This window comes from Oncorhynchus clarkii, chromosome 2, assembly GCF_045791955.1.
Source record: "Oncorhynchus clarkii lewisi isolate Uvic-CL-2024 chromosome 2, UVic_Ocla_1.0, whole genome shotgun sequence".
NCBI classification, from domain to species: domain Eukaryota; kingdom Metazoa; phylum Chordata; class Actinopteri; order Salmoniformes; family Salmonidae; genus Oncorhynchus; species Oncorhynchus clarkii.
In genome coordinates, this window is record NC_092148.1 from 88269293 (window position 1) to 88294482 (window position 25190).

Here is a 25190-nt window from a genome sequence, read left to right on the forward strand (position 1 = left end):
CCTAGAGCTGGCCTCCCGGCCAAACTGAGCAATCAGGGGAAATGGGCCTTGGTCAAGGAGGTGACCGCTGGTCACTCTGACAGAGCTCTAGAGTTCCTCTGTGGAGATGGGATAAACTATCAGAAGTACAACCATCTCTGCAGCACTCCACCAATCAGGCCTTTATGGTAGAGTGGACAGACGGAAGCCACTACTTAGTAAAAGGCACATGACAGACCGCTTGGAGTTTGCCAAAAGGCACCCAAAGACTCTCAGAGCATGATGAACAAGATTCTCTGGTCTGATGAAACCAAGATTGAACTCTTTGGCCTGAATGCCAAGTGTCACGCCTGGAGGAAACCTGGCACCATCCCTATGGTGAAGCATGGTGGTGGCAGCATCATGCTTTGGGGATGTTTTTGAGGGACAGGGACTGGGAGACTAGTCAGGATTGAGGCAAAGATGAACGGAGCAAAGTACAGAGAGATCCTTGATGAAAACCTGCTGCAGAGTGCTCAGGACCTCAGACTGGGGCGAAGGTTCACCTTCCAACAGGACAACGACCCTAGCTCACAGCCAAGACAACGCAGGAGTGGCTTCGGGACAAGTCTCTGAATGTCCTTGAGTGGCTCAGCCAGAGCCCGGACTTGAACCCAATCGAACATCTCTGGAGAGACCTGAAAATAGCTGTGCAGCGACGCTCCCCATCCAACCTGAGCTTGAGAGGATCTTCTGAGAATATTGGGAGAAACTTCCCAAATACAGGTGTGCCAAGCTCGTAGCGTCATACCCAAAAAAACCTCAAGACTGTAATTGCTGCCAAAGGTGCTTCAACAAAGTACTGATTAAAGGGTCTGAATACTAATGCATATGTCATATTTAATATTTTATTTTAAATAAATTAGCAAAAAAATATATTTGTCATTATGGGGTATTTTGTTTAGATTGATGAAGGAAAATAATAATTTAATCAATTTTAGAATAAGGTTGTAACGTAACAAAATGTGGAACAAGTCAAGGGGTCTAAGTAGGGTAATTCCCAAATGGCACCCTATTCCCTATAGTGCGCTATACTTTTGACAAGAGAGAATAGGGTGCCATTTGAGATTGAACTATATTTAGAGGGCTGAGGGCGGGGATAAGGTTAGCATTTGGGAAATAACCATACAGTTGTTGGGGAAGACTATTAAACGCCTAGGCTTTCAACCTTTCCATATGTATATTTAATTTTTCAAACATTGATGATGTATTTGAGTACTCAGGAATGCTCAACCTTTTACAAACGATATTGGACACTTGAACAAGCCTGAAGACGGCGACGCGCACCTGTAGCCTAGATTAATGCACAGTGATGACTTCGTTATAACTGAATGATATTCGATAGGTAGCAGACATCGTTTATGATCGACATCCAATCGACGGTGAGTGTTTTATTCTTCAATAGGCCTAATTATCGCTTCAGTTTGTTAATGCTGGAGGCGTCGTGCCGCTTCGGAGACAGCTCACTTGGCTAAAGTCAATCGTCTTGAGGAAACGTGCCTTCACATGTTGTCACTATAAAAACAGACCTTCATCGCTGTTCTCTCTCAACTGTTCACACAAGAAGCAGCTACCTGACTGTCTCAGTATGTTCTAGAACAGTCTTCAAGGATGTTCAAGATGAGACGGTGGACTTTACTTGTCGTGATTGCTCTTTGTGCGTCTCCGCTTCTTTTGGCTGGTAAGTAAAGGAATAGTAAAGTTTATTTTTTCTCATCCTTGTGCGGGCTTGGATTGAGATGGTACTCGCAAACTTTAGCGCGAGTCTGTCCAAGTACGGATGCAGGCATTGAGGATGATTTGATTATCGCGTAGAGTATGTTGCTTTGACATGTTTGTTGGCTATCGTGCATCTTTCCCATCTAAAAAAAACGCTTTAATGTCTGTACAGTAGATCATTTTAAAATGTCAATGTAATATTGGATATTGTTTTGGCTAATCAGGCTGGTATCGTAATCTGTGAAGATTAATTTAAATTGGAACAGTGAATTTTGTGTTAGATACAAATACATTTATCCCCCCAAAATATATTCTCTCTCTCTCTCTATCCCCCCCAGGTCCTTCCAGCTCTTCAGGTCCAGTCTCAGAGACCCAGAACCGCTGTGCTGGCCGGGCCTGTAACCCTCCCATGGGGAACCTCGCCTTGGGCCGAGGACTACTCACCCAGTCAGTGTGTGGAGTCAACTCCACTGAGCCCTACTGCTCCTACCAGCAGATGTTTAGCTCTACCCCTTCCTTCCACAGAGACACTTCCTGTCCAGCAGCACCCAAATGCAGCAAGTGCAACGCAGCTCTCCCCCACCAGGCTCACCTAGCCTCTGCCATGACCGATTCCTCATTCCGATACCCAGATACCTGGTGGCAGTCTGCCGAGGGGGTGGAGACAGAAACCCTCCAACTAAACCTGGAGACAGAGTTCTACTTGACGCATCTGATCCTGGTGTTCCGCTCCCCCCGGCCCGCCGCCATGTTGCTGGAGCGTTCTCAGGACCACGGGAGGACCTGGAAGACCCTCAGGTACCATCGAGGACCACTTTGGAAATGACTGTTTTAATTGATGTATTAACCTCTGCGGTCAAATACACATCGTATTGATGGATGTAATTGTTTTATACCCAGGTACTTTGCGAGGGACTGTGAGGACACCTTCGGCCTGGCAGAGGAGGCTCGTGTGAAGGAGAAAGGAGAGAGCGGGGCGGCCTGCACCTCCAAATACTCAGGAGCGTTCCCATGTACCCGAGGAGAGGTTAGAGTTGTGTATTGTGGGGTCTCTGATTGCACTTACCTATCCTCTTCATGCCTGCTGACACATAAAGGCAGAGACTTATACCACTTCTGACTGTCTAACGCCTGTTTTCAAGCTTAGCTTAAGTTCCTTGTGGCTACTAAGATTGTTGAGAGCCCAGACACACAGCCTTTGGACACAGGTGAAGGCAACATCCAGCTGGACGTTGTGGTTGCAGGGAAGATGGAGGACAGGACACAGGTGAAGGCAACATCCAGCTGGATGTTGTGGTTGCAGGGAAGATGGAGGACAGGACACAGGTGAAGGCAACGTCCAGCTGGACGTTGTGGTTGCAGGGAAGATGGAGGACAGGACACAGGTGAAGGCAACGTCCAGCTGGATGTTGTGGTTGCAGGGAAGATGGAGGACAGGACACAGGTGAAGGCAACATCCAGCTGGATGTTGTGGTTGCAGGGAAGATGGAGGACAGGGCACAGGGGGTTGAATAGAACAGAGCTGTGACAGATTTCAAAGTGACCCGTTCGAAACAACCTGTTAAACAATTGCAATGCTTCACAGCGTTAATTCATAACATCTGTGCTATCTAATTGTTTGCTGTGGTGCTCAAACACATCATTGCTTGTGTGTGTGTGGGTGTGTGTGTGGGTGTGGGACAAGCGTTGAACAAACAGACTAAGCTGTGTGTTTAAAGTAAACAGATCTAAACGGAGGTTTTTCAGATCGCATTTCTCAGCTCCACAAAGCCCATGATGACATCCATGCATCAATAGAATATCAATGTTCACCTTATTCCTCTGATGAGGCGCCCTGAGGTCTTTATTTTTTTTAGACGTGCCGTATCATCGGACAGAGGAAAGTTTGAGCCAGAGAGCAACAGGCCTTGTTGGTTTATTCATGAGCATCGTGATTTTCATTCCTCATCAGTCCTAGGGACTCGCAGCAAAATAATCTGCTTTTTAATTTTCACTACTTAAATGTATCTGCATGTCCAGCTGTTATATTGAGCCTCAGAATGAAGTTTTTTACCATTTTATTTTCAGGGCAGCCAGGGATACAAGTAGAACACAAAACAAACATGTTGACATAAACAGTTGTATTGATGAGTTTTATTAACACATGTCAATAATTGAATAAGGTCTGCCAAGAAAAACCTAATAACAAATGTTTTTATGAGAACGCTGTAAGTACAGAAATGGTTTGCTCAGTGTTAATTAATACACAACTAGTCAGTGACAACTGTTTGGAGTTTGTGACAGCAACTATGTGACCTTATTACAGTATTATAGACACTATGTCCTGGGATTTACTATGATCGTCTATGTAGAAGAACCCCTTACAGTATTATAGACACTATGACCTGGGATTTACTATGATCGTCTATGTAGAAGAACCCCTTACAGTATTATAGACACTATGTCCTGGGATTTCCTATGGTCTATGTAGAAGAACCCCTTACAGTATTATAGACACTATGTCCTGGTAGAAGAACCCCTTACAGTATTATAGACACTATGACCTGGGATTTACTATGATTGTCTATGTAGAAGAACCCCTTACAGTATTATAGACACTATGTCCTGGGATTTACTATGATGTTCTGTTGAAGAACCCCTTACAGTATTATAGACACTATGTCCTGGGATTTAATGTGGGCCTGTGAGTGTCATAGAGCAAAACAGATTACATGTGCACATTCGTGGGGTCATAATAGTTTGTAACTCAAACCATTCAGACTTTACATAACTTTTTATGAGAAAGAACCGTTTTCACGATCCGCCCTTGTCTCACAAACACCGCTCTAGCTCAGCGTACGTTAATTGCACAAAAGTCTGTAGCTCAAACACACAATGTTTAAAAGGGTTTGGAAGCCCTAAATCATGTTGGCCTGATTGTGGGACTCAAATAGATGAGATGATGAGATGATGAGAGAGAGATGGTGAAGAGAGAGAGAGAGAGATGGTGGAGAGAGAGGTGGTAGAGAGAGAGACAGAGCACAGACAGAGGGGAGAAGGAAAGGTAGAGAGAGAGAGGTGGTAGAGAGAGGAGAGAGAGGTGGTAGAGAGGAGAGAGAGGTGGTAGAGAGCGAGAGAGAGGTGGTAGAGAGCGAGAGGTGGTAGAGAGAGGTGGTAGAGAGAGAGAGGTGGTAGAGAGAGAGAGGTGGTAGAGAGAGAGGTGGTAGAGAGAGAGGTGGTAGAGAGAGAGGTGGTAGAGAGAGGTGGTAGAGCGAGAGAGGTGGTAGAGCGAGAGAGGTGGTAGAGCGAGAGAGGTGGTAGAGAGCGAGAGAGAGAGGTGGTAGAGAGAGAGGGGGGAGAGAGAGAGGGGAGAAAGAAAGGTAAAGAGAGAGAGAGGTGGTAGAGAGAGAGGTGGTAGAGAGAGAGAGGTGGTAGAGAGAGGTGGTAGAGAGAGAGGTGGTAGAGAGAGAGGTGGTAGAGAGAGAGGTGGTAGAGAGAGGTGGTAGAGAGAGGTGGTAGAGAGAGGAGAGACAGAGGGGAGAAAGAAAGGTAAAGAGAGAGAGAGGTGGTAGAGAGAGAGAGGTGGTAGAGAGCGAGAGAGAGAGGTGGTAGAGAGAGAGGTGGTAGAGAGAGAGGTGGTAGAGAGAGGAGAGAGGGGAGAAAGAAAGGTAAAGAGAGAGAGAGGTGGTAGAGAGAGAGGTGGTAGAGAGAGAGGAGAGACAGAGGGGAGAAAGAAAGGTAAAGAGAGAGAGAGAGAGAGAGCGGTGGTAGAGAGAGAGAGGTGGTAGAGAGAGAGGAGAGACAGAGGGGAGAAAGAAAGGTAAAGAGAGCGAGAGAGGTGGTAGAGCGAGAGAGGTGGTAGAGCGAGAGAGGTGGTAGAGAGAGAGAGGTGGTAGAGAGAGAGAGGTGGTAGAGAGAGAGAGGTGGTAGAGAGAGAGGTGGTAGAGAGAGAGGTGGTAGAGAGAGAGAGGTGGTAGAGAGAGAGAGGTGGTAGAGAGAGAGAGGTGGTAGAGAGAGGTGGTAGAGAGAGAGAGAGAGAGAGGTAGAGAGAGAGGTGGTAGAGAGAGAGGTGGTAGAGAGAGAGAGGTGGTAGAGAGAGAGAGGTGGTAGAGAGAGAGAGGTGGTAGAGAGAGAGAGGTGGTAGAGAGAGAGAGGTGGTAGAGAGAGAGAGGTGGTAGAGAGAGAGAGGTGGTAGAGAGAGAGAGGTGGTAGAGAGAGAGAGGTGGTAGAGAGAGAGAGGTGGTAGAGAGAGAGAGGTGGTAGAGAGAGAGAGGTGGTAGAGAGAGGTGGTAGAGAGAGAGGTGGTAGAGAGAGGTGGTAGAGAGAGAGAGGTGGTAGAGAGAGAGAGAGGTGGTAGAGCGAGAGAGAGGTGGTAGAGCGAGAGAGAGGTGGTAGAGCGAGAGAGAGGTGGTAGAGAGAGGTGGTAGAGAGAGAGGAGAGACAGAGGGGAGAAAGAAAGGTAAAGAGAGAGAGAGGTGGTAGAGAGAGAGAGGTGGTAGAGAGAGAGGAGAGACAGAGGGGAGAAAGAAAGGTAAAGAGAGAGAGAGGTGGTAGAGAGAGAGAGGTGGTGGAGAGACAGAGGGGAGAAAGAAAGGTAAAGAGAGAGAGAGGTGGTAGAGAGAGGTGGTAGAGAGAGGAGAGACAGAGGGGAGAAAGAAAGGTAAAGAGAGAGAGAGGTGGTAGAGAGCGAGAGAGAGAGAGGTGGTAGAGAGCGAGAGAGAGAGAGGTGGTAGAGAGCGAGAGAGAGAGAGGTGGTAGAGAGCGAGAGGTGGTAGAGAGCGAGAGGTGGTAGAGAGCGAGAGGTGGTAGAGAGAGAGGTGGTAGAGAGAGAGAGGTGGTAGAGAGAGAGAGGTGTTAGAGAGAGAGAGGTGGTAGAGAGAGAGGTGGTAGAGAGAGAGGTGGTAGAGAGAGAGAGGTGGTAGAGAGAGAGAGGTGGTAGAGAGAGAGAGGTGGTAGAGAGAGAGAGGTGGTAGAGAGAGAGAGAGGTGGTAGAGAGAGAGAGAGGTGGTAGAGAGAGAGAGGTGGTAGAGAGAGAGAGGTGGTAGAGAGAGAGAGGTGGTAGAGAGAGAGAGGTGGTAGAGAGAGAGGAGAGACAGAGGGGAGAAAGAAAGGTAAAGAGAGAGAGAGGTGGTAGAGAGAGAGGTGGTAGAGAGAGGAGAGACAGAGGGGAGAAAGAAAGGTAAAGAGAGAGAGGTGGTAGAGAGCGAGAGAGAGAGAGGTGGTAGAGAGAGAGGTGGTAGAGAGAGAGGTGGTAGAGAGAGAGAGGTGGTAGAGAGAGAGAGAGAGAGGTGGTAGAGAGCGAGAGAGAGAGAGAGGTGGTAGAGAGAGGTGGTAGAGAGCGAGAGAGAGAGAGGTGGTAGAGAGAGAGAGAGGTGGTAGAGAGAGAGAGAGAGAGAGAGGTGGTAGAGAGAGAGAGAGAGGTGGTCGAGAGAGAGAGGTGGTAGAGAGAGAGGAGAGACAGAGGGGAGAAAGAAAGGTAAAGAGAGAGAAGTGGTAGAGCGAGAGAGAGGTGGTAGAGAGCGAGAGAGAGGTGGTAGAGAGAGAGAGAGAGAGAGAGGTGGTAGAGAGAGAGGTGGTAGAGAGAGAGGAGAGACAGAGGGGAGAAAGAAAGGTAAAGAGAGAGAGAGGTGGTAGAGAGCGAGAGAGAGAGAGGTGGTAGAGAGCGAGAGGTGGTAGAGAGAGAGAGGTGGTAGAGAGCGAGAGGTGGTAGAGAGAGAGAGGTGGTAGAGAGAGAGGTGGTAGAGAGCGAGAGAGAGAGAGGTGGTAGAGAGAGGTGGTAGAGAGCGAGAGAGAGAGAGGTGGTAGAGAGCGAGAGAGAGAGAGGTGGTAGAGAGAGGTGGTAGAGAGAGAGGTGGTAGAGAGAGAGGTGGTAGAGAGAGAGGTGGTAGAGAGAGAGAGAGAGAGAGAGAGGTGGTAGAGAGCGAGAGAGAGAGGTGGTAGAGAGCGAGAGGTGGTAGAGAGCGAGAGGTGATAGAGAGCGAGAGGTGGTAGAGAGAGAGGTGGTAGAGAGAGAGGTGGTAGAGAGAGAGAGGTGGTAGAGAGAGAGAGGTGGTAGAGAGAGAGGTGGTAGAGAGAGAGGTGGTAGAGAGAGAGGTGGTAGAGAGAGAGGTGGTAGAGAGAGAGGTGGTAGAGAGAGAGGTGGTAGAGAGAGAGGTGGTAGAGAGAGAGGTGGTAGAGAGAGAGGTGGTAGAGAGAGAGGTGGTAGAGAGAGAGAGGTGGTAGAGAGAGAGGTGGTAGAGAGAGAGAGGTGGTAGAGAGAGAGAGGTGGTAGAGAGAGAGAGGTGGTAGAGAGAGAGAGGTGGTAGAGAGAGAGAGGTGGTAGAGAGAGAGAGGTGGTAGAGAGAGAGAGAGGTGGTAGAGAGAGAGAGAGGTGGTAGAGAGAGAGGTGGTAGAGAGAGGAGAAAGAAAGGTAAAGAGAGAGAGAGGTGGTAGAGAGAGAGAGGTGGTAGAGAGAGGAGAGACAGAGGGGAGAAAGAAAGGTAAAGAGAGAGAGGTGGTAGAGAGCGAGAGAGAGAGAGGTGGTAGAGAGAGAGGTGGTAGAGAGAGAGGTGGTAGAGAGCGAGAGAGAGAGAGGTGGTAGAGAGCGAGAGAGAGAGAGAGGTGGTAGAGAGAGAGAGGTGGTAGAGAGCGAGAGAGAGAGGTGGTAGAGAGAGAGAGGTGGTAGAGAGAGAGAGAGAGGTGGTAGAGAGAGAGGTTGTCGAGAGAGAGAGGTGGTAGAGAGAGGAGAGACAGAGGGGAGAAAGAAAGGTAAAGAGAGAGAAGTGGTAGAGAGAGAGAGAGAGAGAGGTGGTAGAGAGCGAGAGAGAGGTGGTAGAGAGAGAGAGGTGGTAGAGAGAGAGAGAGGTGGTAGAGAGCGAGAGAGCGAGAGGTGGTAGAGAGAGAGAGAGAGGTGGTAGAGAGAGAGAGGTGGTAGAGAGCGAGAGAGAGAGAGGTGGTAGAGAGCGAGAGAGAGAGAGGTGGTAGAGAGCGAGAGAGAGAGAGGTGGTAGAGAGCGAGAGAGAGAGAGGTGGTAGAGAGAGAGGTGGTAGAGAGAGAGGTGGTCGAGAGAGAGAGAGAGAGAGGTGGTAGAGAGAGAGGTGGTAGAGAGAGAGGTGGTAGAGAGAGAGGTGGTAGAGAGAGAGGTGGTAGAGAGAGGTGGTAGAGAGAGGTGGTAGAGAGAGAGGTGGTAGAGAGAGAGGTGGTAGAGAGAGAGGTGGTAGAGAGAGAGGTGGTAGAGAGAGAGAGAGAGGTGGTAGAGAGCGAGAGAGAGAGGTGGTAGAGAGCGAGCGAGAGAGAGGTGGTAGAGAGAGAGGTGGTAGAGAGAGAGGTGGTAGAGAGAGAGGTGGTAGAGAGAGAGAGGGTAGAGAGAGAGAGAGGGTAGAGAGAGAGGTGGTAGAGAGAGAGAGGTGGTAGAGAGAGAGAGAGAGGGTAGAGAGAGAGAGAGAGGTGGTAGAGAAAGAGAGGTGGTAGAGAGAGAGAGGTGGTAGAGAGAGAGAGGTGGTAGAGAGAGAGAGAGGTGGTAGAGAGAGAGGGGTGAGAGAGAGAGAGGTGGTAGAGAGAGAGGTGGTAGAGAGAGAGGTGGTAGAGAGAGAGAGGTGGAAGAGAGAGGAGAGAGGTGGTAGAGAGAGAGAGGTGGTAGAGAGAGAGAGGTGGTAGAGAGAGGAGAGAGGTGGTAGAGAGAGAGGAGAGAGGTGGTAGAGAGAGAGGTGGTAGAGAGAGAGGTGGTAGAGAGAGAGGTGGTAGAGAGAGAGGTGGTAGAGAGAGAGGTGGTAGAGAGAGAGAGGTGGTAGAGAGAGAGAGAGGTGGTAGAGAGAGAGAGAGGTGGTAGAGAGAGAGAGGTGGTAGAGAGAGAGAGAGGTGGTAGAGAGAGAGAGAGGTGGTAGAGAGAGAGGAGGTAGAGAGAGAGGAGAGAGGTGGTAGAGAGAGAGAGGAGAGAGGTGGTAGAGAGAGGAGAGAGGTGGTAGAGAGAGGTGGTAGAGAGAGAGAGGTGGTAGAGAGAGGTGGTAGAGAGAGAGAGGTGGTAGAGAGAGAGAGAGGTGGTAGAGAGAGAGAGAGGTGGTAGAGAGAGAGAGAGGTGGTAGAGAGAGAGAGGTGGTAGAGAGAGAGAGGTGGTAGAGAGAGAGAGGTGGTAGAGAGAGAGAGAGGTGGTAGAGAGAGAGAGGTGGTAGAGAGAGAGAGAGGTGGTAGAGAGAGGAGAGAGGTGGTAGAGAGAGAGAGGTGGTAGAGAGCGGAGAGAGGTGGTAGAGAGAGAGAGGTGGTAGAGAGCGAGAGAGGTGGTAGAGAGCGAGAGAGGTGGTAGAGAGCGAGAGAGGTGGTAGAGAGCGAGAGAGGTGGTAGAGAGCGAGAGAGGTGGTAGCGAGCGAGAGAGGTGGTAGAGAGCGAGAGAGGTGGTAGAGAGCGAGAGAGGTGGTAGAGAGCGAGAGAGGTGGTAGAGAGCGAGAGAGGTGGTAGAGAGCGAGAGAGGTGGTAGAGAGCGAGAGAGGTGGTAGAGAGCGAGAGAGGTGGTAGAGAGCGAGAGAGGTGGTAGAGAGCGAGAGAGGTGGTAGAGAGCGAGAGAGGTGGTAGAGAGCGAGAGAGGTGGTAGAGAGAGAGAGAGGTGGTAGAGAGAGAGGTGGTAGAGAGAGAGGTGGTAGAGAGAGAGGTGGTAGAGAGAGAGAGGTGGTAGAGAGAGAGAGGTGGTAGAGAGAGAGGTGGTAGAGAGAGAGAGGTGGTAGAGAGAGAGGTGGTAGAGAGAGAGGTGGTAGAGAGAGAGGTGGTAGAGAGAGAGGTGGTAGAGAGAGAGGTGGTAGAGAGAGAGAGGAGAGAGGTGGTAGAGAGAGAGAGGTGGTAGAGAGAGAGAGGTGGTAGAGAGAGAGAGGTGGTAGAGAGAGAGAGGTGGTAGAGAGAGAGGTGGTAGAGAGAGAGAGGTGGTAGAGAGAGAGAGGTGGTAGAGAGAGGTGGTAGAGAGAGGTGGTAGAGAGAGAGGTGGTAGAGAGAGGTGGTAGAGAGAGAGAGGTGGTAGAGAGAGAGAGGTGGTAGAGAGAGAGAGGAGAGAGGTGGTATAGAGAGAGAGGTGGTATAGAGAGAGAGAGGTGGTAGAGAGAGAGGTGGTAGAGAGAGAGAGGTGGTAGAGAGAGAGAGAGGTGGTAGAGAGAGAGAGGTGGTAGAGAGAGAGAGAGGTGGTAGAGAGAGAGGTGGTAGAGAGAGAGAGGTGGTAGAGAGAGAGAGGTGGTAGAGAGAGAGGTGGTAGAGAGAGAGAGGTGGTAGAGAGAGAGGTGGTAGAGAGAGAGGTGGTAGAGAGAGAGAGGTGGTAGAGAGAGAGAGGTGGTAGAGAGAGAGAGGTGGTAGAGAGAGAGAGGTGGTAGAGCGAGAGAGAGAGAGAGAGGTGGTAGAGAGAGAGAGAGGTGGTAGAGAGAGAGAGGTGGTAGAGAGAGAGAGAGGTGGTAGAGAGAGAGAGGTGGTAGAGAGAGAGAGGTGGTAGAGAGAGAGAGAGAGGTGGTAGAGAGAGAGAGGTGGTAGAGAGAGAGAGGTGGTAGAGAGAGAGGTGGTAGAGAGAGAGGTGGTAGAGAGAGAGGTGGTAGAGAGAGAGGTGGTAGAGAGAGAGAGGTGGTAGAGAGAGAGAGGTGGTAGAGAGAGAGAGGTGGTAGAGAGAGAGAGAGGTGGTAGAGAGAGAGAGAGGTGGTAGAGAGAGAGAGGTGGTAGAGAGAGAGAGGTGGTAGAGAGAGAGAGGTGGTAGAGAGAGAGAGGTGGTAGAGAGAGAGAGGTGGTAGAGAGAGAGAGAGAGAGGTGGTAGAGAGAGAGAGGTGGTAGAGAGAGGAGGTAGAGAGAGGAGAGAGGTGGTAGAGAGAGAGAGAAGAGAGGTGGTAGAGAGAGAGAGAAGAGGTAGAGAGAGAGGAGAGAGGTGGTAGAGAGAGAGAGGTGGTAGAGAGAGAGAGGTGGTAGAGAGAGAGAGGTGGTAGAGAGAGAGAGAGAGGTGGTAGAGAGAGGAGAGAGGTGGTAGAGAGAGGAGAGAGGTGGTAGAGAGAGAGAGAAGAGAGGAGGTAGAGAGAGAGAGAAGAGGTAGAGAGAGAGGAGAGAGGTGGTAGAGAGAGAGAGGTGGTAGAGAGAGGAGAGAGGTGGTAGAGAGAGGAGAGAGGTGGTAGAGAGAGGAGAGAGGTGGTAGAGAGAGGAGAGAGGTGGTAGAGAGCGAGAGAGGTGGTAGAGAGCGAGAGAGGTGGTAGAGAGCGAGAGAGGTGGTAGAGAGCGAGAGAGGTGGTAGAGAGCGAGAGAGGTGGTAGAGAGCGAGAGAGGTGGTAGAGAGCGAGAGAGAGGTGGTAGAGAGCGAGAGAGAGGTGGTAGAGAGAGAGAGAGGTGGTAGAGAGAGAGGTGGTAGAGAGAGAGAGGTGGTAGAGAGAGGAGAGAGGTGGTAGAGAGAGGAGAGAGGTGGTAGAGAGAGGAGAGAGGTGGTAGAGAGAGAGGAGAGAGGTGGTAGAGAGAGAGGAGAGAGGTGGTAGAGAGCGAGAGAGGTGGTAGAGAGCGAGAGAGGTGGTAGAGAGCGAGAGAGGTGGTAGAGAGCGAGAGAGGTGGTAGAGAGCGAGAGAGGTGGTAGAGAGCGAGAGAGGTGGTAGAGAGCGAGAGAGGTGGTAGAGAGCGAGAGAGGTGGTAGAGAGCGAGAGAGGTGGTAGAGAGCGAGAGAGGTGGTAGAGAGCGAGAGGTGGTAGAGAGAGAGAGGTGGTAGAGAGAGAGAGGTGGTAGAGAGAGAGAGGTGGTAGAGAGAGAGAGGTGGTAGAGAGAGAGAGGTGGTAGAGAGAGAGAGGTGGTAGAGAGAGAGGTGGTAGAGAGAGAGGTGGTAGAGAGAGAGGTGGTAGAGAGAGAGGTGGTAGAGAGAGGTGGTAGAGAGAGGTGGTAGAGAGAGAGGTGGTAGAGAGAGAGGTGGTAGAGAGAGAGGTGGTAGAGAGAGAGGTGGTAGAGAGAGAGGTGGTAGAGAGAGAGAGGTGGTAGAGAGAGGTGGTAGAGAGAGAGAGAGGAGAGAGGTGGTAGAGAGAGAGGTGGTAGAGAGAGAGAGGTGGTAGAGAGAGAGAGAGAGGTGGTATAGAGAGAGAGAGGTGGTAGAGAGAGAGGTGGGAGAGCGAGAGAGAGGTGGGAGAGAGAGGAGAGAGGTGGTATAGAGAGAGAGGTGGTATAGAGAGAGAGAGGTGGTAGAGAGAGAGAGGTGGTAGAGAGAGAGAGGTTGTAGAGAGAGAGAGGTTGTAGAGAGAGAGAGGTGGTAGAGAGAGAGAGGTGGTAGAGAGAGAGAGGTGGTAGAGAGAGAGAGGTGGTAGAGAGAGAGAGGTGGTAGAGAGAGAGAGAGAGAGGTGGTAGAGAGAGAGAGGTGGTAGAGAGAGAGAGGTGGTAGAGAGAGAGAGGTGGTAGAGAGAGAGAGGTGGTAGAGAGAGAGAGAGAGAGGTGGTAGAGAGAGGTGGTAGAGAGAGAGGTGGTAGAGAGAGAGAGGTGGTAGAGAGAGAGGTGGTAGAGAGAGAGAGGTGGTAGAGAGAGAGAGGTGGTAGAGAGAGGTGGTAGAGAGAGAGAGGTGGTAGAGAGAGAGAGGTGGTAGAGAGAGAGGTGGTAGAGAGAGAGGTGGTAGAGAGAGAGAGGTGGTAGAGAGAGAGAGGTGGTAGAGAGAGAGAGGTGGTAGAGAGAGAGAGGTGGTAGAGAGAGAGAGGTGGTAGAGAGAGAGAGGTGGTAGAGAGAGAGGTGGTAGAGAGAGAGAGAGAGGTGGTAGAGAGAGAGAGAGGTGGTAGAGAGAGAGAGAGAGGTGGTAGAGAGAGAGAGGTGGTAGAGAGAGAGATGGTAGAGAGAGAGAGGTGGTAGAGAGAGAGGTGGTAGAGAGAGAGAGAGAGGTGGTAGAGAGAGAGGTGGTAGAGAGAGAGGTGGTAGAGAGAGAGGTGGTCGAGAGAGAGGTGGTAGAGAGAGAGAGGTGGTAGAGAGAGAGAGGTGGTAGAGAGAGAGAGGTGGTAGAGAGAGAGAGAGGTGGTAGAGAGAGAGAGAGAGAGAGAGAGAGAGAGGTGGTAGAGAGAGAGAGAGAGGTGGTAGAGAGAGAGAGAGAGGTGGTAGAGAGAGAGAGAGAGAGGTGGTAGGGTGAGAGAGAGAGAGGTGGTAGGGTGAGAGAGAGGTGGTAGGGTGAGAGAGAGGTGGTAGAGAGAGAGAGAGGTGGTAGAGAGAGAGAGGTGGTAGAGAGAGAGGTGGTAGAGAGAGAGAGGTGGTAGAGAGAGAGAGGTGGTAGAGAGAGAGAGGTGGTAGAGAGAGAGAGGTGGTAGAGAGAGAGAGGTGGTAGAGAGAGAGAGGTGGTAGAGAGAGAGAGAGGTGGTAGAGAGAGAGAGAGGTGGTAGAGAGAGAGGTGGTAGAGAGAGAGAGGTGGTAGAGAGAGAGAGGTGGTAGAGAGGTGGTAGAGAGAGAGAGAGGTGGTAGGGTGAGAGAGAGGTGGTAGAGAGAGAGAGAGGTGGTAGAGAGAGAGAGAGGTGGTAGAGAGAGAGAGAGGTGGTAGAGAGGTGGTAGAGAGGTGGTAGAGAGGTGGTAGAGAGGTGGTAGAGAGAGGTGGTAGAGAGAGGTGGTAGAGAGAGAGGTGGTAGAGAGAGGTGGTAGAGAGAGAGGTGGTAGAGAGAGAGGTGGTAGAGAGAGAGGTGGTAGAGAGAGAGAGGTGGTAGAGAGAGAGAGGTGGTAGAGAGAGAGAGGTGGTAGAGAGAGAGGTGGTAGAGAGAGAGAGAGGTGGTAGAGAGAGAGAGAGGTGGTAGAGAGAGAGAGAGGTGGTAGAGAGAGAGAGAGGTGGTAGAGAGAGAGAGGTGGTAGAGAGAGAGAGGTGGTAGAGAGAGAGAGGTGGTAGAGAGAGAGAGAGAGAGGTGGTAGAGAGAGAGAGAGAGGTGGTAGAGAGAGAGAGAGAGAGAGAGGTGGTAGAGAGAGAGAGAGGTGGTAGAGAGAGAGAGAGAGGTGGTAGAGAGAGGTGGTAGAGAGAGAGAGGTGGTAGAGAGAGAGAGGTGGTAGAGAGAGAGAGAGGTGGTAGAGAGAGAGAGAGAGGTGGTAGAGAGAGAGAGGTGGTAGAGAGAGAGAGGTGGTAGAGAGAGAGAGAGGTGGTAGAGAGAGAGAGGTGGTAGAGAGAGAGAGAGGTGGTAGAGAGAGAGAGGTGGTAGAGAGAGAGAGGTGGTAGAGAGAGAGAGGTGGTAGAGAGAGAGAGGTGGTAGAGAGAGAGAGGTGGTAGAGAGAGAGAGAGAGAGGTGGTAGGGTGAGAGAGAGAGGTGGTAGGGTGAGAGAGAGAGAGGTGGTAGAGAGAGAGAGGTGGTAGAGAGAGAGAGAGGGGGTAGAGAGAGAGAGAGGGGAGAAAGAAAGGTAAAGAGAGAGAGAGGTGGTAGAGAGAGAGGTGGTAGAGAGAGAGGTGGTAGAGAGAGAGAGGTGGTAGAGAGAGAGAGGTGGTAGAGAGAGGTGGTAGAGAGAGAGGTGGTAGAGAGAGGAGAGACAGAGGGGAGAAAGAAAGGTAAAGAGAGAGAGAGGTGGTAGAGAGAGAGGTGGTAGAGAGCGAGAGAGAGAGGTGGTAGAGAGAGAGGTGGTAGAGAGAGAGAGGTGGTAGAGAGAGAGAGGTGGTAGAGAGAGAGGTGGTAGAGAGAGGAGAGAGGGGAGAAAGAAAGGTAAAGAGAGAGAGAGGTGGTAGAGAGAGAGGTGGTAGAGAGAGAGGAGAGACAGAGGGGAGAAAGAAAGGTAAAGAGAGAGAGAGAGAGAGAGCGGTGGTAGAGAGAGAGGTGGTAGAGAGAGAGGAGAGACAGAGGGGAGAAAGAAAGATAAAGAGAGAGAGAGGTGGTAGAGAGAGGTGGTAGAGAGAGGAGAGACAGAGGGGAGAAAGAAAGGTAAAGAGAGAGAGAGAGGTGGTAGAGAGAGAGAGGTGGTAGAGAGAGAGAGGTGGTAGAGAGAGAGAGGTGGTAGAGAGAGAGGTGGTAGAGAGAGAGAGGTGGTAGAGAGAGAGAGAGGTGGTAGAGAGAGAGAGGTGGTAGAGAGAGAGAGGTGGTAGAGAGAGAGAGGTGGTAGAGAGAGAGGTGGTAGAGAGAGAGAGGTGGTAGAGAGAGAGAGGTGGTAGAGAGAGAGAGGTGGTAGAGAGAGAGAGGTGGTAGAGAGAGAGAGAGGTGGTAGAGCGAGAGAGAGGTGGTAGAGCGAGAGAGAGGTGGTAGAGAGAGAGAGGTGGTAGAGAGAGAGGAGAGACAGAGGGGAGAAAGAAAGGTAAAGAGAGAGAGAGGTGGTAGAGAGAGAGAGGTGGTAGAGAGAGAGGAGAGACAGAGGGGAGAAAGAAAGGTAAAGAGAGAGAGAGGTGGTAGAGAGAGAGAGGTGGTAGAGAGAGGAGAGACAGAGGGGAGAAAGAAAGGTAAAGAGAGAGAGAGGTGGTAGAGAGAGGTGGTAGAGAGAGGAGAGACAGAGGGGAGAAAGAAAGGTAAAGAGAGAGAGAGGTGGTAGAGAGCGAGAGAGAGAGAGGTGGTAGAGAGCGAGAGAGAGAGAGGTGGTAGAGAGCGAGAGAGAGAGAGGTGGTAGAGAGCGAGAGAGAGAGAGGTGGTAGAGAGCGAGAGGTGGTAGAGAGCGAGAGGTGGTAGAGAGCGAGAGGTGGTAGAGAGAGAGAGGTGGTAGAGAGAGAGGTGGTAGAGAGAGAGAGGTGGTAGAGAGAGAGAGGTGGTAGAGAGAGAGAGGTGGTAGAGAGAGAGAGGTGGTAGAGAGAGAGAGGTGGTAGAGAGAGAGAGGTGGTAGAGAGAGAGAGGTGGTAGAGAGAGAGAGGTGGTAGAGAGAGAGGTGGTAGAGAGAGAGGTGGTAGAGAGAGAGAGAGGTGGTAGAGAGAGAGAGGTGGTAGAGAGAGAGAGAGGTGGTAGAGAGAGAGAGAGAGAGGTGGTAGAGAGAGAGAGAGAGAGGTGGTAGAGAGAGAGAGAGAGAGAGGTGGTAGAGAGAGAGAGAGAGGTGGTAGAGAGAGAGAGAGAGGTGGTAGAGAGAGAGAGAGAGGTGGTAGAGAGAGAGAGGTGGTAGAGAGAGAGGTGGTAGAGAGAGAGGTGGTAGAGAGAGAGAGAGAGAGGTGGTAGAGAGAGAGGTGGTAGAGAGAGAGAGGTGGTAGAGAGAGAGAGAGGTGGTAGAGAGAGAGAGAGGTGGTAGAGAGAGAGAGAGAGAGGTGGTAGAGAGAGAGAGGTGGTAGAGAGAGAGAGGTGGTAGAGAGAGAGAGAGGTGGTAGAGAGAGAGAGAGGTGGTAGAGAGAGAGAGGTGGTAGAGAGAGAGAGGTGGTAGAGAGAGAGAGAGGTGGTAGAGAGAGAGAGGTGGTAGAGAGAGAGAGAGAGAGGTGGTAGGGTGAGAGAGAGAGAGGTGGTAGAGAGAGAGAGAGGTGGTAGAGAGAGAGAGAGGGGGTAGAGAGAGAGAGGGGAGAAAGAAAGGTAAAGAGAGAGAGAGGTGGTAGAGAGAGAGGTGGTAGAGAGAGAGAGGTGGTAGAGAGAGAGAGGTGGTAGAGAGAGAGGTGGTAGAGAGAGAGGTGGTAGAGAGAGGAGAGACAGAGGGGAGAAAGAAAGGTAAAGAGAGAGAGAGGTGGTAGAGAGAGAGAGGTGGTAGAGAGCGAGAGAGAGAGGTGGTAGAGAGAGAGGTGGTAGAGAGAGAGAGGTGGTAGAGAGAGAGAGGTGGTAGAGAGAGAGAGGTGGTAGAGAGAGAGAGGTGGTAGAGAGAGGAGAGAGGGGAGAAAGAAAGGTAAAGAGAGAGAGAGGTGGTAGAGAGAGAGGTGGTAGAGAGAGAGGAGAGACAGAGGGGAGAAAGAAAGGTAAAGAGAGAGAGAGAGAGAGAGCGGTGGTAGAGAGAGAGGTGGTAGAGAGAGAGGAGAGACAGAGGGGAGAAAGAAAGATAAAGAGAGAGAGAGGTGGTAGAGAGAGGTGGTAGAGAGAGAGGAGAGACAGAGGGGAGAAAGAAAGGTAAAGAGAGAGAGAGAGGTGGTAGAGAGAGAGAGGTGGTAGAGAGAGAGAGGTGGTAGAGAGAGAGAGGTGGTAGAGAGAGAGAGGTGGTAGAGAGAGAGAGGTGGTAGAGAGAGAGAGGTGGTAGAGAGAGAGAGAGGTGGTAGAGAGAGAGAGAGGTGGTAGAGAGAGAGAGAGGTGGTAGAGAGAGAGAGAGGTGGTAGAGAGAGAGAGGTGGTAGAGAGAGAGAGGTGGTAGAGAGAGAGGTGGTAGAGAGAGAGAGGTGGTAGAGAGAGAGAGGTGGTAGAGAGAGAGGAGAGACAGAGGGGAGAAAGAAAGGTAAAGAGAGAGAGAGGTGGTAGAGAGAGAGAGGTGGTAGAGAGAGAGGAGAGACAGAGGGGAGAAAGAAAGGTAAAGAGAGAGAGAGGTGGTAGAGAGAGAGAGGTGGTAGAGAGAGGAGAGACAGAGGGGAGAAAGAAAGGTAAAGAGAGAGAGAGGTGGTAGAGAGAGGTGGTAGAGAGAGGAGAGACAGAGGGGAGAAAGAAAGGTAAAGAGAGAGAGAGGTGGTAGAGAGCGAGAGAGAGAGAGGTGGTAGAGAGCGAGAGAGAGAGAGGTGGTAGAGAGCGAGAGAGAGAGAGGTGGTAGAGAGCGAGAGAGAGAGAGGTGGTAGAGAGCGAGAGGTGGTAGAGAGCGAGAGGTGGTAGAGAGAGAGAGGTGGTAGAGAGAGAGAGGTGGTAGAGAGAGAGAGGTGGTAGAGAGAGAGAGGTGGTAGAGAGAGAGAGGTGGTAGAGAGAGAGAGGTGGTAGAGAGAGAGAGGTGGTAGAGAGAGAGAGAGGTGGTAGAGAGAGAGAGAGGTGGTAGAGAGAGAGAGGTGGTAGAGAGAGAGAGGTGGTAGAGAGAGAGAGGTGGTAGAGAGAGAGAGGTGGTAGAGAGAGAGAGGTGGTAGAGAGAGAGAGGTGGTAGAGAGAGAGAGAGAGGTGGTAGAGAGAGAGAGAGAGGTGGTAGAGAGAGAGAGGTGGTAGAGAGAGAGAGGTGGTAGAGAGAGAGAGGTGGTAGAGAGAGAGGAGAGACAGAGGGGAGAAAGAAAGGTAAAGAGAGAGAGAGGTGGTAGAGAGAGAGAGAGGTGGTAGAGAGAGGAGAGACAGAGGGGAGAAAGAAAGGTAAAGAGAGAGAGGTGGTAGAGAGCGAGAGAGAGAGAGGTGGTAGAGAGAGAGGTGGTAGAGAGAGAGAGGTGGTAGAGAGCGAGAGAGAGAGAGGTGGTAGAGAGCGAGAGAGAGAGAGAGGTGGTAGAGAGAGAGAGGTGGTAGAGAGCGAGAGAGAGAGAGGTGGTAGAGAGAGAGAGAGAGGTGGTAGAGAGAGAGAGAGAGGTGGTAGAGAGAGAGAGAGGTGGTCGAGAGAGAGAGGTGGTAGAGAGAGAGGAGAGACAGAGGGGAGAAAGAAAGGTAAAGAGAGAGAAGTGGTAGAGCGAGAGAGAGGTGGTAGAGAGCGAGAGAGAGGTGGTAGAGAGAGAGAGAGAGAGAGGTGGTAGAGAGAGAGAGAGAGGTGGTAGAGAGAGGAGAGACAGAGGGGAGAAAGAAAGGTAAAGAGAGAGAGAGGTGGTAGAGAGCGAGAGAGAGAGAGGTGGTAGAGAGCGAGAGGTGGTAGAGAGAGAGAGGTGGTAGAGAGAGAGAGGTGGTAGAGAGAGAGAGAGAGGTGGTAGAGAGCGAGAGAGAGAGAGGTGGTAGAGAGAGAGAGGTGGTAGAGAGCAAGAGAGAGAGAGGTGGTAGAGAGCGAGAGAGAGAGAGGTGGTAGAGAGCGAGAGAGAGAGAGGTGGTAGAGAGAGAGGTGGTAGAGAGAGGTGGTAGAGAGCGAGAGAGAGAGAGGTGGTAGAGAGCGAGAGAGAGAGAGGTGGTAGAGAGCGAGAGAGAGAGAGGTGGTAGAGAGCGAGAGGTGGTAGAGAGCGAGAGGTGGTAGAGAGAGAGAGGTGGTAGAGAGAGAGGTGGTAGAGAGAGAGAGGTGGTAGAGAGAGAGAGGTGGTAGAGAGAGAGGTGGTAGAGAGAGAGAGGTGGTAGAGAGAGAGAGGTGGTAGAGAGAGAGAGGTGGTAGAGAGAGAGAGGTGGTAGAGAGAGAGAGGTGGTAGAGAGAGAGAGGTGGTAGAGAGAGAGAGAGGTGGTAGAGAGAGAGAGAGGTGGTAGAGAGAGAGGTGGTAGAGAGAGAGGAGAGACCGAGGGGAGAAAGAAAGGTAAAGAGAGAGAGGTGGTAGAGAGAGAGAGAGAGGTGGTAGAGAGAGAGGAGAGACAGAGGGGAGAAAGAAAGGTAAAGAGAGAGAGGTGGTAGAGAGCGAGAGAGAGAGAGGTGGTAGAGAGAGAGAGAGGTGGTAGAGAGAGAGAGGTGGTAGAGAGCGAGAGAGAGAGAGGTGGTAGAGAGCGAGAGAGAGAGAGAGGTGGTAGAGAGAGAGAGGTGGTAGAGAGCGAGAGAGAGAGAGGTGGTAGAGAGAGAGAGAGAGAGAGAGGTGGTAGAGAGAGAGAGGTGGTCGAGAGAGAGAGGTGGTAGAGAGAGAGGAGAGACAGAGGGGAGAAAGAAAGGTAAAGAGAGAGAAGTGGTAGAGAGAGAGAGAGAGAGGTGGTAGAGAGCGAGAGAGAGGTGGTAGAGAGAGAGAGGTGGTAGAGAGAGAGAGGTGGTAGAGAGAGAGAGGTGGTAGAGAGCGAGAGAGAGAGAGGTGGTAGAGAGCGAGAGGTGGTAGAGAGAGAGAGGTGGTAGAGAGAGAGAGAGAGGTGGTAGAGAGAGAGAGGTGGTAGAGAGAGAGAGAGAGGTGGTAGAGAGAGAGAGGTGGTAGAGAGAGAGAGAGGTGGTAGAGAGCGAGAGAGAGAGAGGTGGTAGAGAGCGAGAGAGAGAGAGGTGGTAGAGAGCGAGAGAGAGAGAGGTGGTAGAGAGCGAGAGAGAGAGAGGTGGTAGAGAGCGAGAGAGAGAGAGGTGGTAGAGAGCGAGAGAGAGAGAGGTGGTAGAGAGAGAGGTGGTAGAGAGAGAGAGAGAGGTGGTAGAGAGAGAGGTGGTAGAGAGAGAGGTGGTAGAGAGAGAGGTGGTAGAGAGAGAGGTGGTAGAGAGAGAGGTGGTAGAGAGAGAGAGAGAGAGGTGGTAGAGAGCGAGAGAGAGAGGTGGTAGAGAGCGAGCGAGAGAGAGGTGGTAGAGAGAGAGGTGGTAGAGAGAGAGAGGTGGTAGAGAGAGAGAGGTGGTAGAGAGAGAGAGGTGGTAGAGAGAGAGAGAGAGAGGGTAGAGAGAGAGAGAGAGAGGGTAGAGAGAGAGAGAGGGTAGAGAGAGAGAGAGAGAGAGAGGTGGTAGAGAGAGAGAGGTGGTAGAGAGAGGGGTGAGAGAGAGAGAGAGGTGGTAGAGAGAGAGAGGTGGTAGAGAGAGAGAGGTGGTAGAGAGAGAGAGAGAGGTGGAAGAGAGAGGAGAGAGGTGGTAGAGAGAGAGAGGTGGTAGAGAGAGAGAGGTGGTAGAGAGAGAGGAGAGAGGTGGTAGAGAGAGAGAGGTGGTAGAGAGAGAGGTGGTAGAGAGAGAGGTGGTAGAGAGAGAGAGGTGGTAGAGAGAGAGAGAGGTGGTAGAGAGAGAGAGAGAGGTGGTAGAGAGAGAGAGGTGGTAGAGAGAGAGAGAGAGAGGTGGTACAGAGAGAGGAGAGAGGTGGTAGAGAGAGAGGAGAGAGGTGGTAGAGAGAGAGAGGTGGTAGAGAGAGAGAGGTGGTAGAGAGAGAGAGAGGTGGTAGAGAGAGAGAGAGGTGGTAGAGAGAGAGAGAGGTGGTAGAGAGCGAGAGAGAGGTGGTAGAGAGAGGAGAGAGGTGGTAGAGAGAGAGAGGTGGTAGAGAGAGAGAGAGGTGGTAGAGAGCGAGAGAGGTGGTAGAGAGCGAGAGAGGTGGTAGAGAGCGAGAGAGGTGGTAGAGAGCGAGAGAGGTGGTAGAGAGCGAGAGAGGTGGTAGAGAGCGAGAGAGGTGGTAGAGAGCGAGAGAGGTGGTAGAGAGCGAGAGAGGTGGTAGAGAGCGAGAGGTGGTAGAGAGAGAGAGGTGGTAGAGAGAGAGAGGTGGTAGAGAGAGAGGTGGTAGAGAGAGAGGTGGTAGAGAGAGAGAGGTGGTAGAGAGAGAGAGGTGGTAGAGAGAGAGAGGTGGTAGAGAGAGAGAGGTGGTAGAGAGGAGAGAGGTGGTAGAGAGAGAGAGGTGGTAGAGAGAGAGAGGTGGTAGAGAGAGAGAGGTGGTAGAGAGAGAGAGGTGGTAGAGAGAGAGAGAGAGAGGTGGTAGAGAGAGAGAGGAGAGAGGTGGTATAGAGAGAGAGAGGTGGTAGAGAGAGAGAGAGGTGGTAGAGAGAGAGAGGTGGTAGAGAGAGAGAGAGAGGTGGTAGAGAGAGAGGAGAGAGGTGGTATAGAGAGAGAGGTGGTATAGAGAGAGAGAGGTGGTATAGAGAGAAAGAGGTGGTATAGAGAGAGAGAGGTGGTATAGAGAGAGAGAGGTGGTAGAGAGAGAGGTGGTAGAGAGAGAGAGAGAGGTGGTAGAGAGAGAGAGGTGGTAGAGAGAGAGAGAGAGGTGGTAGAGAGAGAGAGAGAGAGAGAGGTGGTAGAGAGAGAGAGAGGTGGTAGAGAGAGAGAGAGAGAGGTGGTAGAGAGAGAGAGAGAGAGAGGTGGTAGAGAGCGAGAGAGAGAGAGGTGGTAGAGAGAGAGAGGTGGTAGAGAGAGAGAGGTGGTAGAGAGAGAGAGGTGGTAGAGAGAGAGAGGTGGTAGAGAGAGAGAGGTGGTAGAGAGAGAGAGGTGGTAGAGAGAGAGAGGTGGTAGAGAGAGAGGTGGTAGAGAGAGAGGTGGTAGAGAGAGAGAGGTGGTAGAGAGAGAGAGAGGTGGTAGAGAGAGAGAGGTGGTAGAGAGAGAGAGAGGTGGTAGAGAGAGAGAGGTGGTAGAGAGAGAGAGAGGTGGTAGAGAGAGAGAGGTGGTAGAGAGAGAGAGAGAGGTGGTAGAGAGAGAGAGAGAGAGGTGGTAGAGAGAGAGAGAGAGGTGGTAGAGAGAGAGAGGTGGTAGAGAGAGAGAGGTGGTAGAGAGAGAGAGAGAGAGAGAGGTGGTAGAGAGAGAGAGGTGGTAGAGAGAGGAGAGAGGTGGTAGAGAGAGAGAGGTGGTAGAGAGAGAGGAGAGAGGTGGTAGAGAGAGAGAGAAGAGAGGTGGTAGAGAGAGAGAGAAGAGGTAGAGAGAGAGGAGAGAGGTGGTAGAGAGAGAGAGAGGTGGTAGAGAGAGAGAGAGGTGGTAGAAAGAGAGAGAGGTGGTAGAGAGAGAGAGAGAGGTGGTAGAGAGAGAGAGAGAGGTGGTAGAGAGAGAGGAGAGAGGTGGTAGAGAGCGAGGAGAGAGGTGGTAGAGAGCGAGAGAGGTGGTAGAGAGCGAGAGAGGTGGTAGAGAGCGAGAGAGGTGGTAGAGAGCGAGAGAGGTGGTAGAGAGCGAGAGAGGTGGTAGAGAGAGAGAGAGGTGGTAGAGAGAGAGAGGTGGTAGAGAGAGAGAGGTGGTAGAGAGAGAGAGGTGGTAGAGAGAGAGGTGGTAGAGAGAGAGGTGGTAGAGAGAGAGAGGTGGTAGAGAGAGAGAGGTGGTAGAGAGAGAGAGGTGGTAGAGAGAGAGAGGTGGTAGAGAGAGAGAGGTGGTAGAGAGAGAGAGGAGAGAGAGAGAGAGGAGAGAGGTGGTAGAGAGAGAGGTGGTAGAGAGAGAGAGAGGTGGTAGAGAGAGAGAGAGAGGTGGTAGAGAGAGAGAGGAGAGAGGTGGTATAGAGAGAGAGAGGTGGTAGAGAGAGAGAGGTGGTAGAGAGAGAGAGGTGGTAGAGAGAGAGAGAGAGAGAGGTGGTAGAGAGAGAGAGGAGAGAGGTGGTATAGAGGAGAGAGGTGGTATAGAGAGAGAGGTGGTAGAGAGAGAGAGGTGGTAGAGAGAGAGAGAGGTGGTAGAGAGAGAGAGAGGTGGTAGAGAGAGAGAGGTGGTAGAGAGAGAGAGAGGTGGTAGAGAGAGAGAGAGAGAGGTGGTAGAGAGAGAGAGAGAGAGAGGTGGTAGAGAGAGAGAGGTGGTAGAGAGAGAGAGAGAGGTGGTAGAGAGAGAGAGGTGGTAGAGAGAGAGAGAGAGAGAGGTGGTAGAGAGAGAGGTGGTAGAGAGAGAGAGAGAGGTGGTAGAGAGAGAGAGGTGGTAGAGAGAGAGAGAGAGGTGGTAGAGAGAGAGAGAGGTGGTAGAGAGAGAGAGAGGTGGTAGAGAGAGAGAGAGAGAGGTGGTAGAGAGAGAGAGAGAGGTGGTAGAGAGAGAGAGAGGTGGTAGAGAGAGAGAGAGAGAGAGGTGGTAGAGAGAGAGAGAGAGAGAGGTGGTAGAGAGAGAGAGGTGGTAGAGAGAGAGAGGTGGTAGAGAGAGAGAGGTGGTAGAGAGAGAGAGAGGTGGTAGAGAGAGAGGTGGTAGAGAGAGAGAGGTGGTAGAGAGAGAGAGAGAGGTGGTAGAGAGAGAGAGAGGTGGTAGAGAGAGAGAGAGGTGGTAGAGAGAGAGAGAGGTGGTAGAGAGAGAGAGAGGTGGTAGAGAGAGAGAGGTGGTAGAGAGAGAGAGAGAGAGGTGGTAGAGAGAGAGAGAGAGAGGTGGTAGAGAGAGAGAGAGGTGGTAGAGAGAGAGAGAGGTGGTAGAGAGAGAGAGAGAGAGAGGTGGTAGAGAGAGAGAGAGAGAGGTGGTAGAGAGAGAGAGAGAGAGGTGGTAGGGTGAGAGAGAGAGAGGTGGTAGGGTGAGAGAGAGAGAGGTGGTAGGGTGAGAGAGAGGTGGTAGAGAGAGAGAGAGGTGGTAGAGAGAGAGAGAGGTGGTAGAGAGAGAGAGAGAGAGAGGTGGTAGAGAGAGAGAGAGGTGGTAGAGAGAGAGAGAGGTGGTAGAGAGAGAGAGAGGTGGTAGAGAGGTGGTAGAGAGAGAGAGAGGTGGTAGGGTGAGAGAGAGAGAGGTGGTAGGGTGAGAGAGAGGTGGTAGAGAGAGAGAGAGGTGGTAGAGAGAGAGAGAGGTGGTAGAGAGAGAGAGAGGTGGTAGAGAGAGAGGTGGTAGAGAGAGAGGTGGTAGAGAGAGAGAGAGAGAGGTGGTAGAGAGAGAGAGGTGGTAGAGAGAGAGATAGGTGGTAGAGAGAGAGAGAGAGAGAGAGGTGGTAGAGAGAGAGAGAGGTGGTAGAGAGAGAGAGAGGTGGTAGAGAGAGAGAGAGGTGGTAGAGAGAGAGAGAGGTGGTAGAGAGAGAGAGGTGGTAGAGAGAGAGAGAGGTGGTAGAGAGAGAGAGAGAGGTGGTAGAGAGAGAGAGAGAGAGAGAGAGGTGGTAGAGAGAGAGAGAGAGAGAGGTGGTAGAGAGAGAGAGGTGGTAGAGAGAGAGAGGTGGTAGAGAGAGAGAGAGAGAGGTGGTAGAGAGAGAGAGAGAGAGGTGGTAGAGAGAGAGGTGGTAGAGAGAGAGAGGTGGTAGAGAGAGAGGTGGTAGAGAGAGAGAGAGAGAGGTGGTAGAGAGAGAGAGAGAGAGGTGGTAGAGAGAGAGAGAGAGAGGTGGTAGAGAGAGAGAGAGAGAGGTGGTAGAGAGAGAGAGAGAGAGGTGGTAGAGAGAGAGAGAGAGAGGTGGTAGAGAGAGAGAGGTGGTAGAGAGAGAGAGAG

General features: G+C 51.6%; 1 protein-coding gene across 1 annotated transcript in view; it reads left to right on the plus strand.

Annotated features, from left to right (window-relative positions):
* The first annotated feature begins 1629 nt into the window (after nucleotides 1-1629).
* LOC139383127 (netrin-4-like) overlaps nucleotides 1630-25190 on the plus strand; it is a 48354-nt gene continuing 24793 nt past the window's right edge. Inside the window, exons 1-3 of the mRNA XM_071127458.1 lie at nucleotides 1630-1699; nucleotides 2076-2535; nucleotides 2638-2764. Coding sequence (XP_070983559.1) covers nucleotides 1630-1699; nucleotides 2076-2535; nucleotides 2638-2764 — 657 coding nt within the window. The remainder of the gene's footprint in view (nucleotides 1700-2075; nucleotides 2536-2637; nucleotides 2765-25190) is intronic.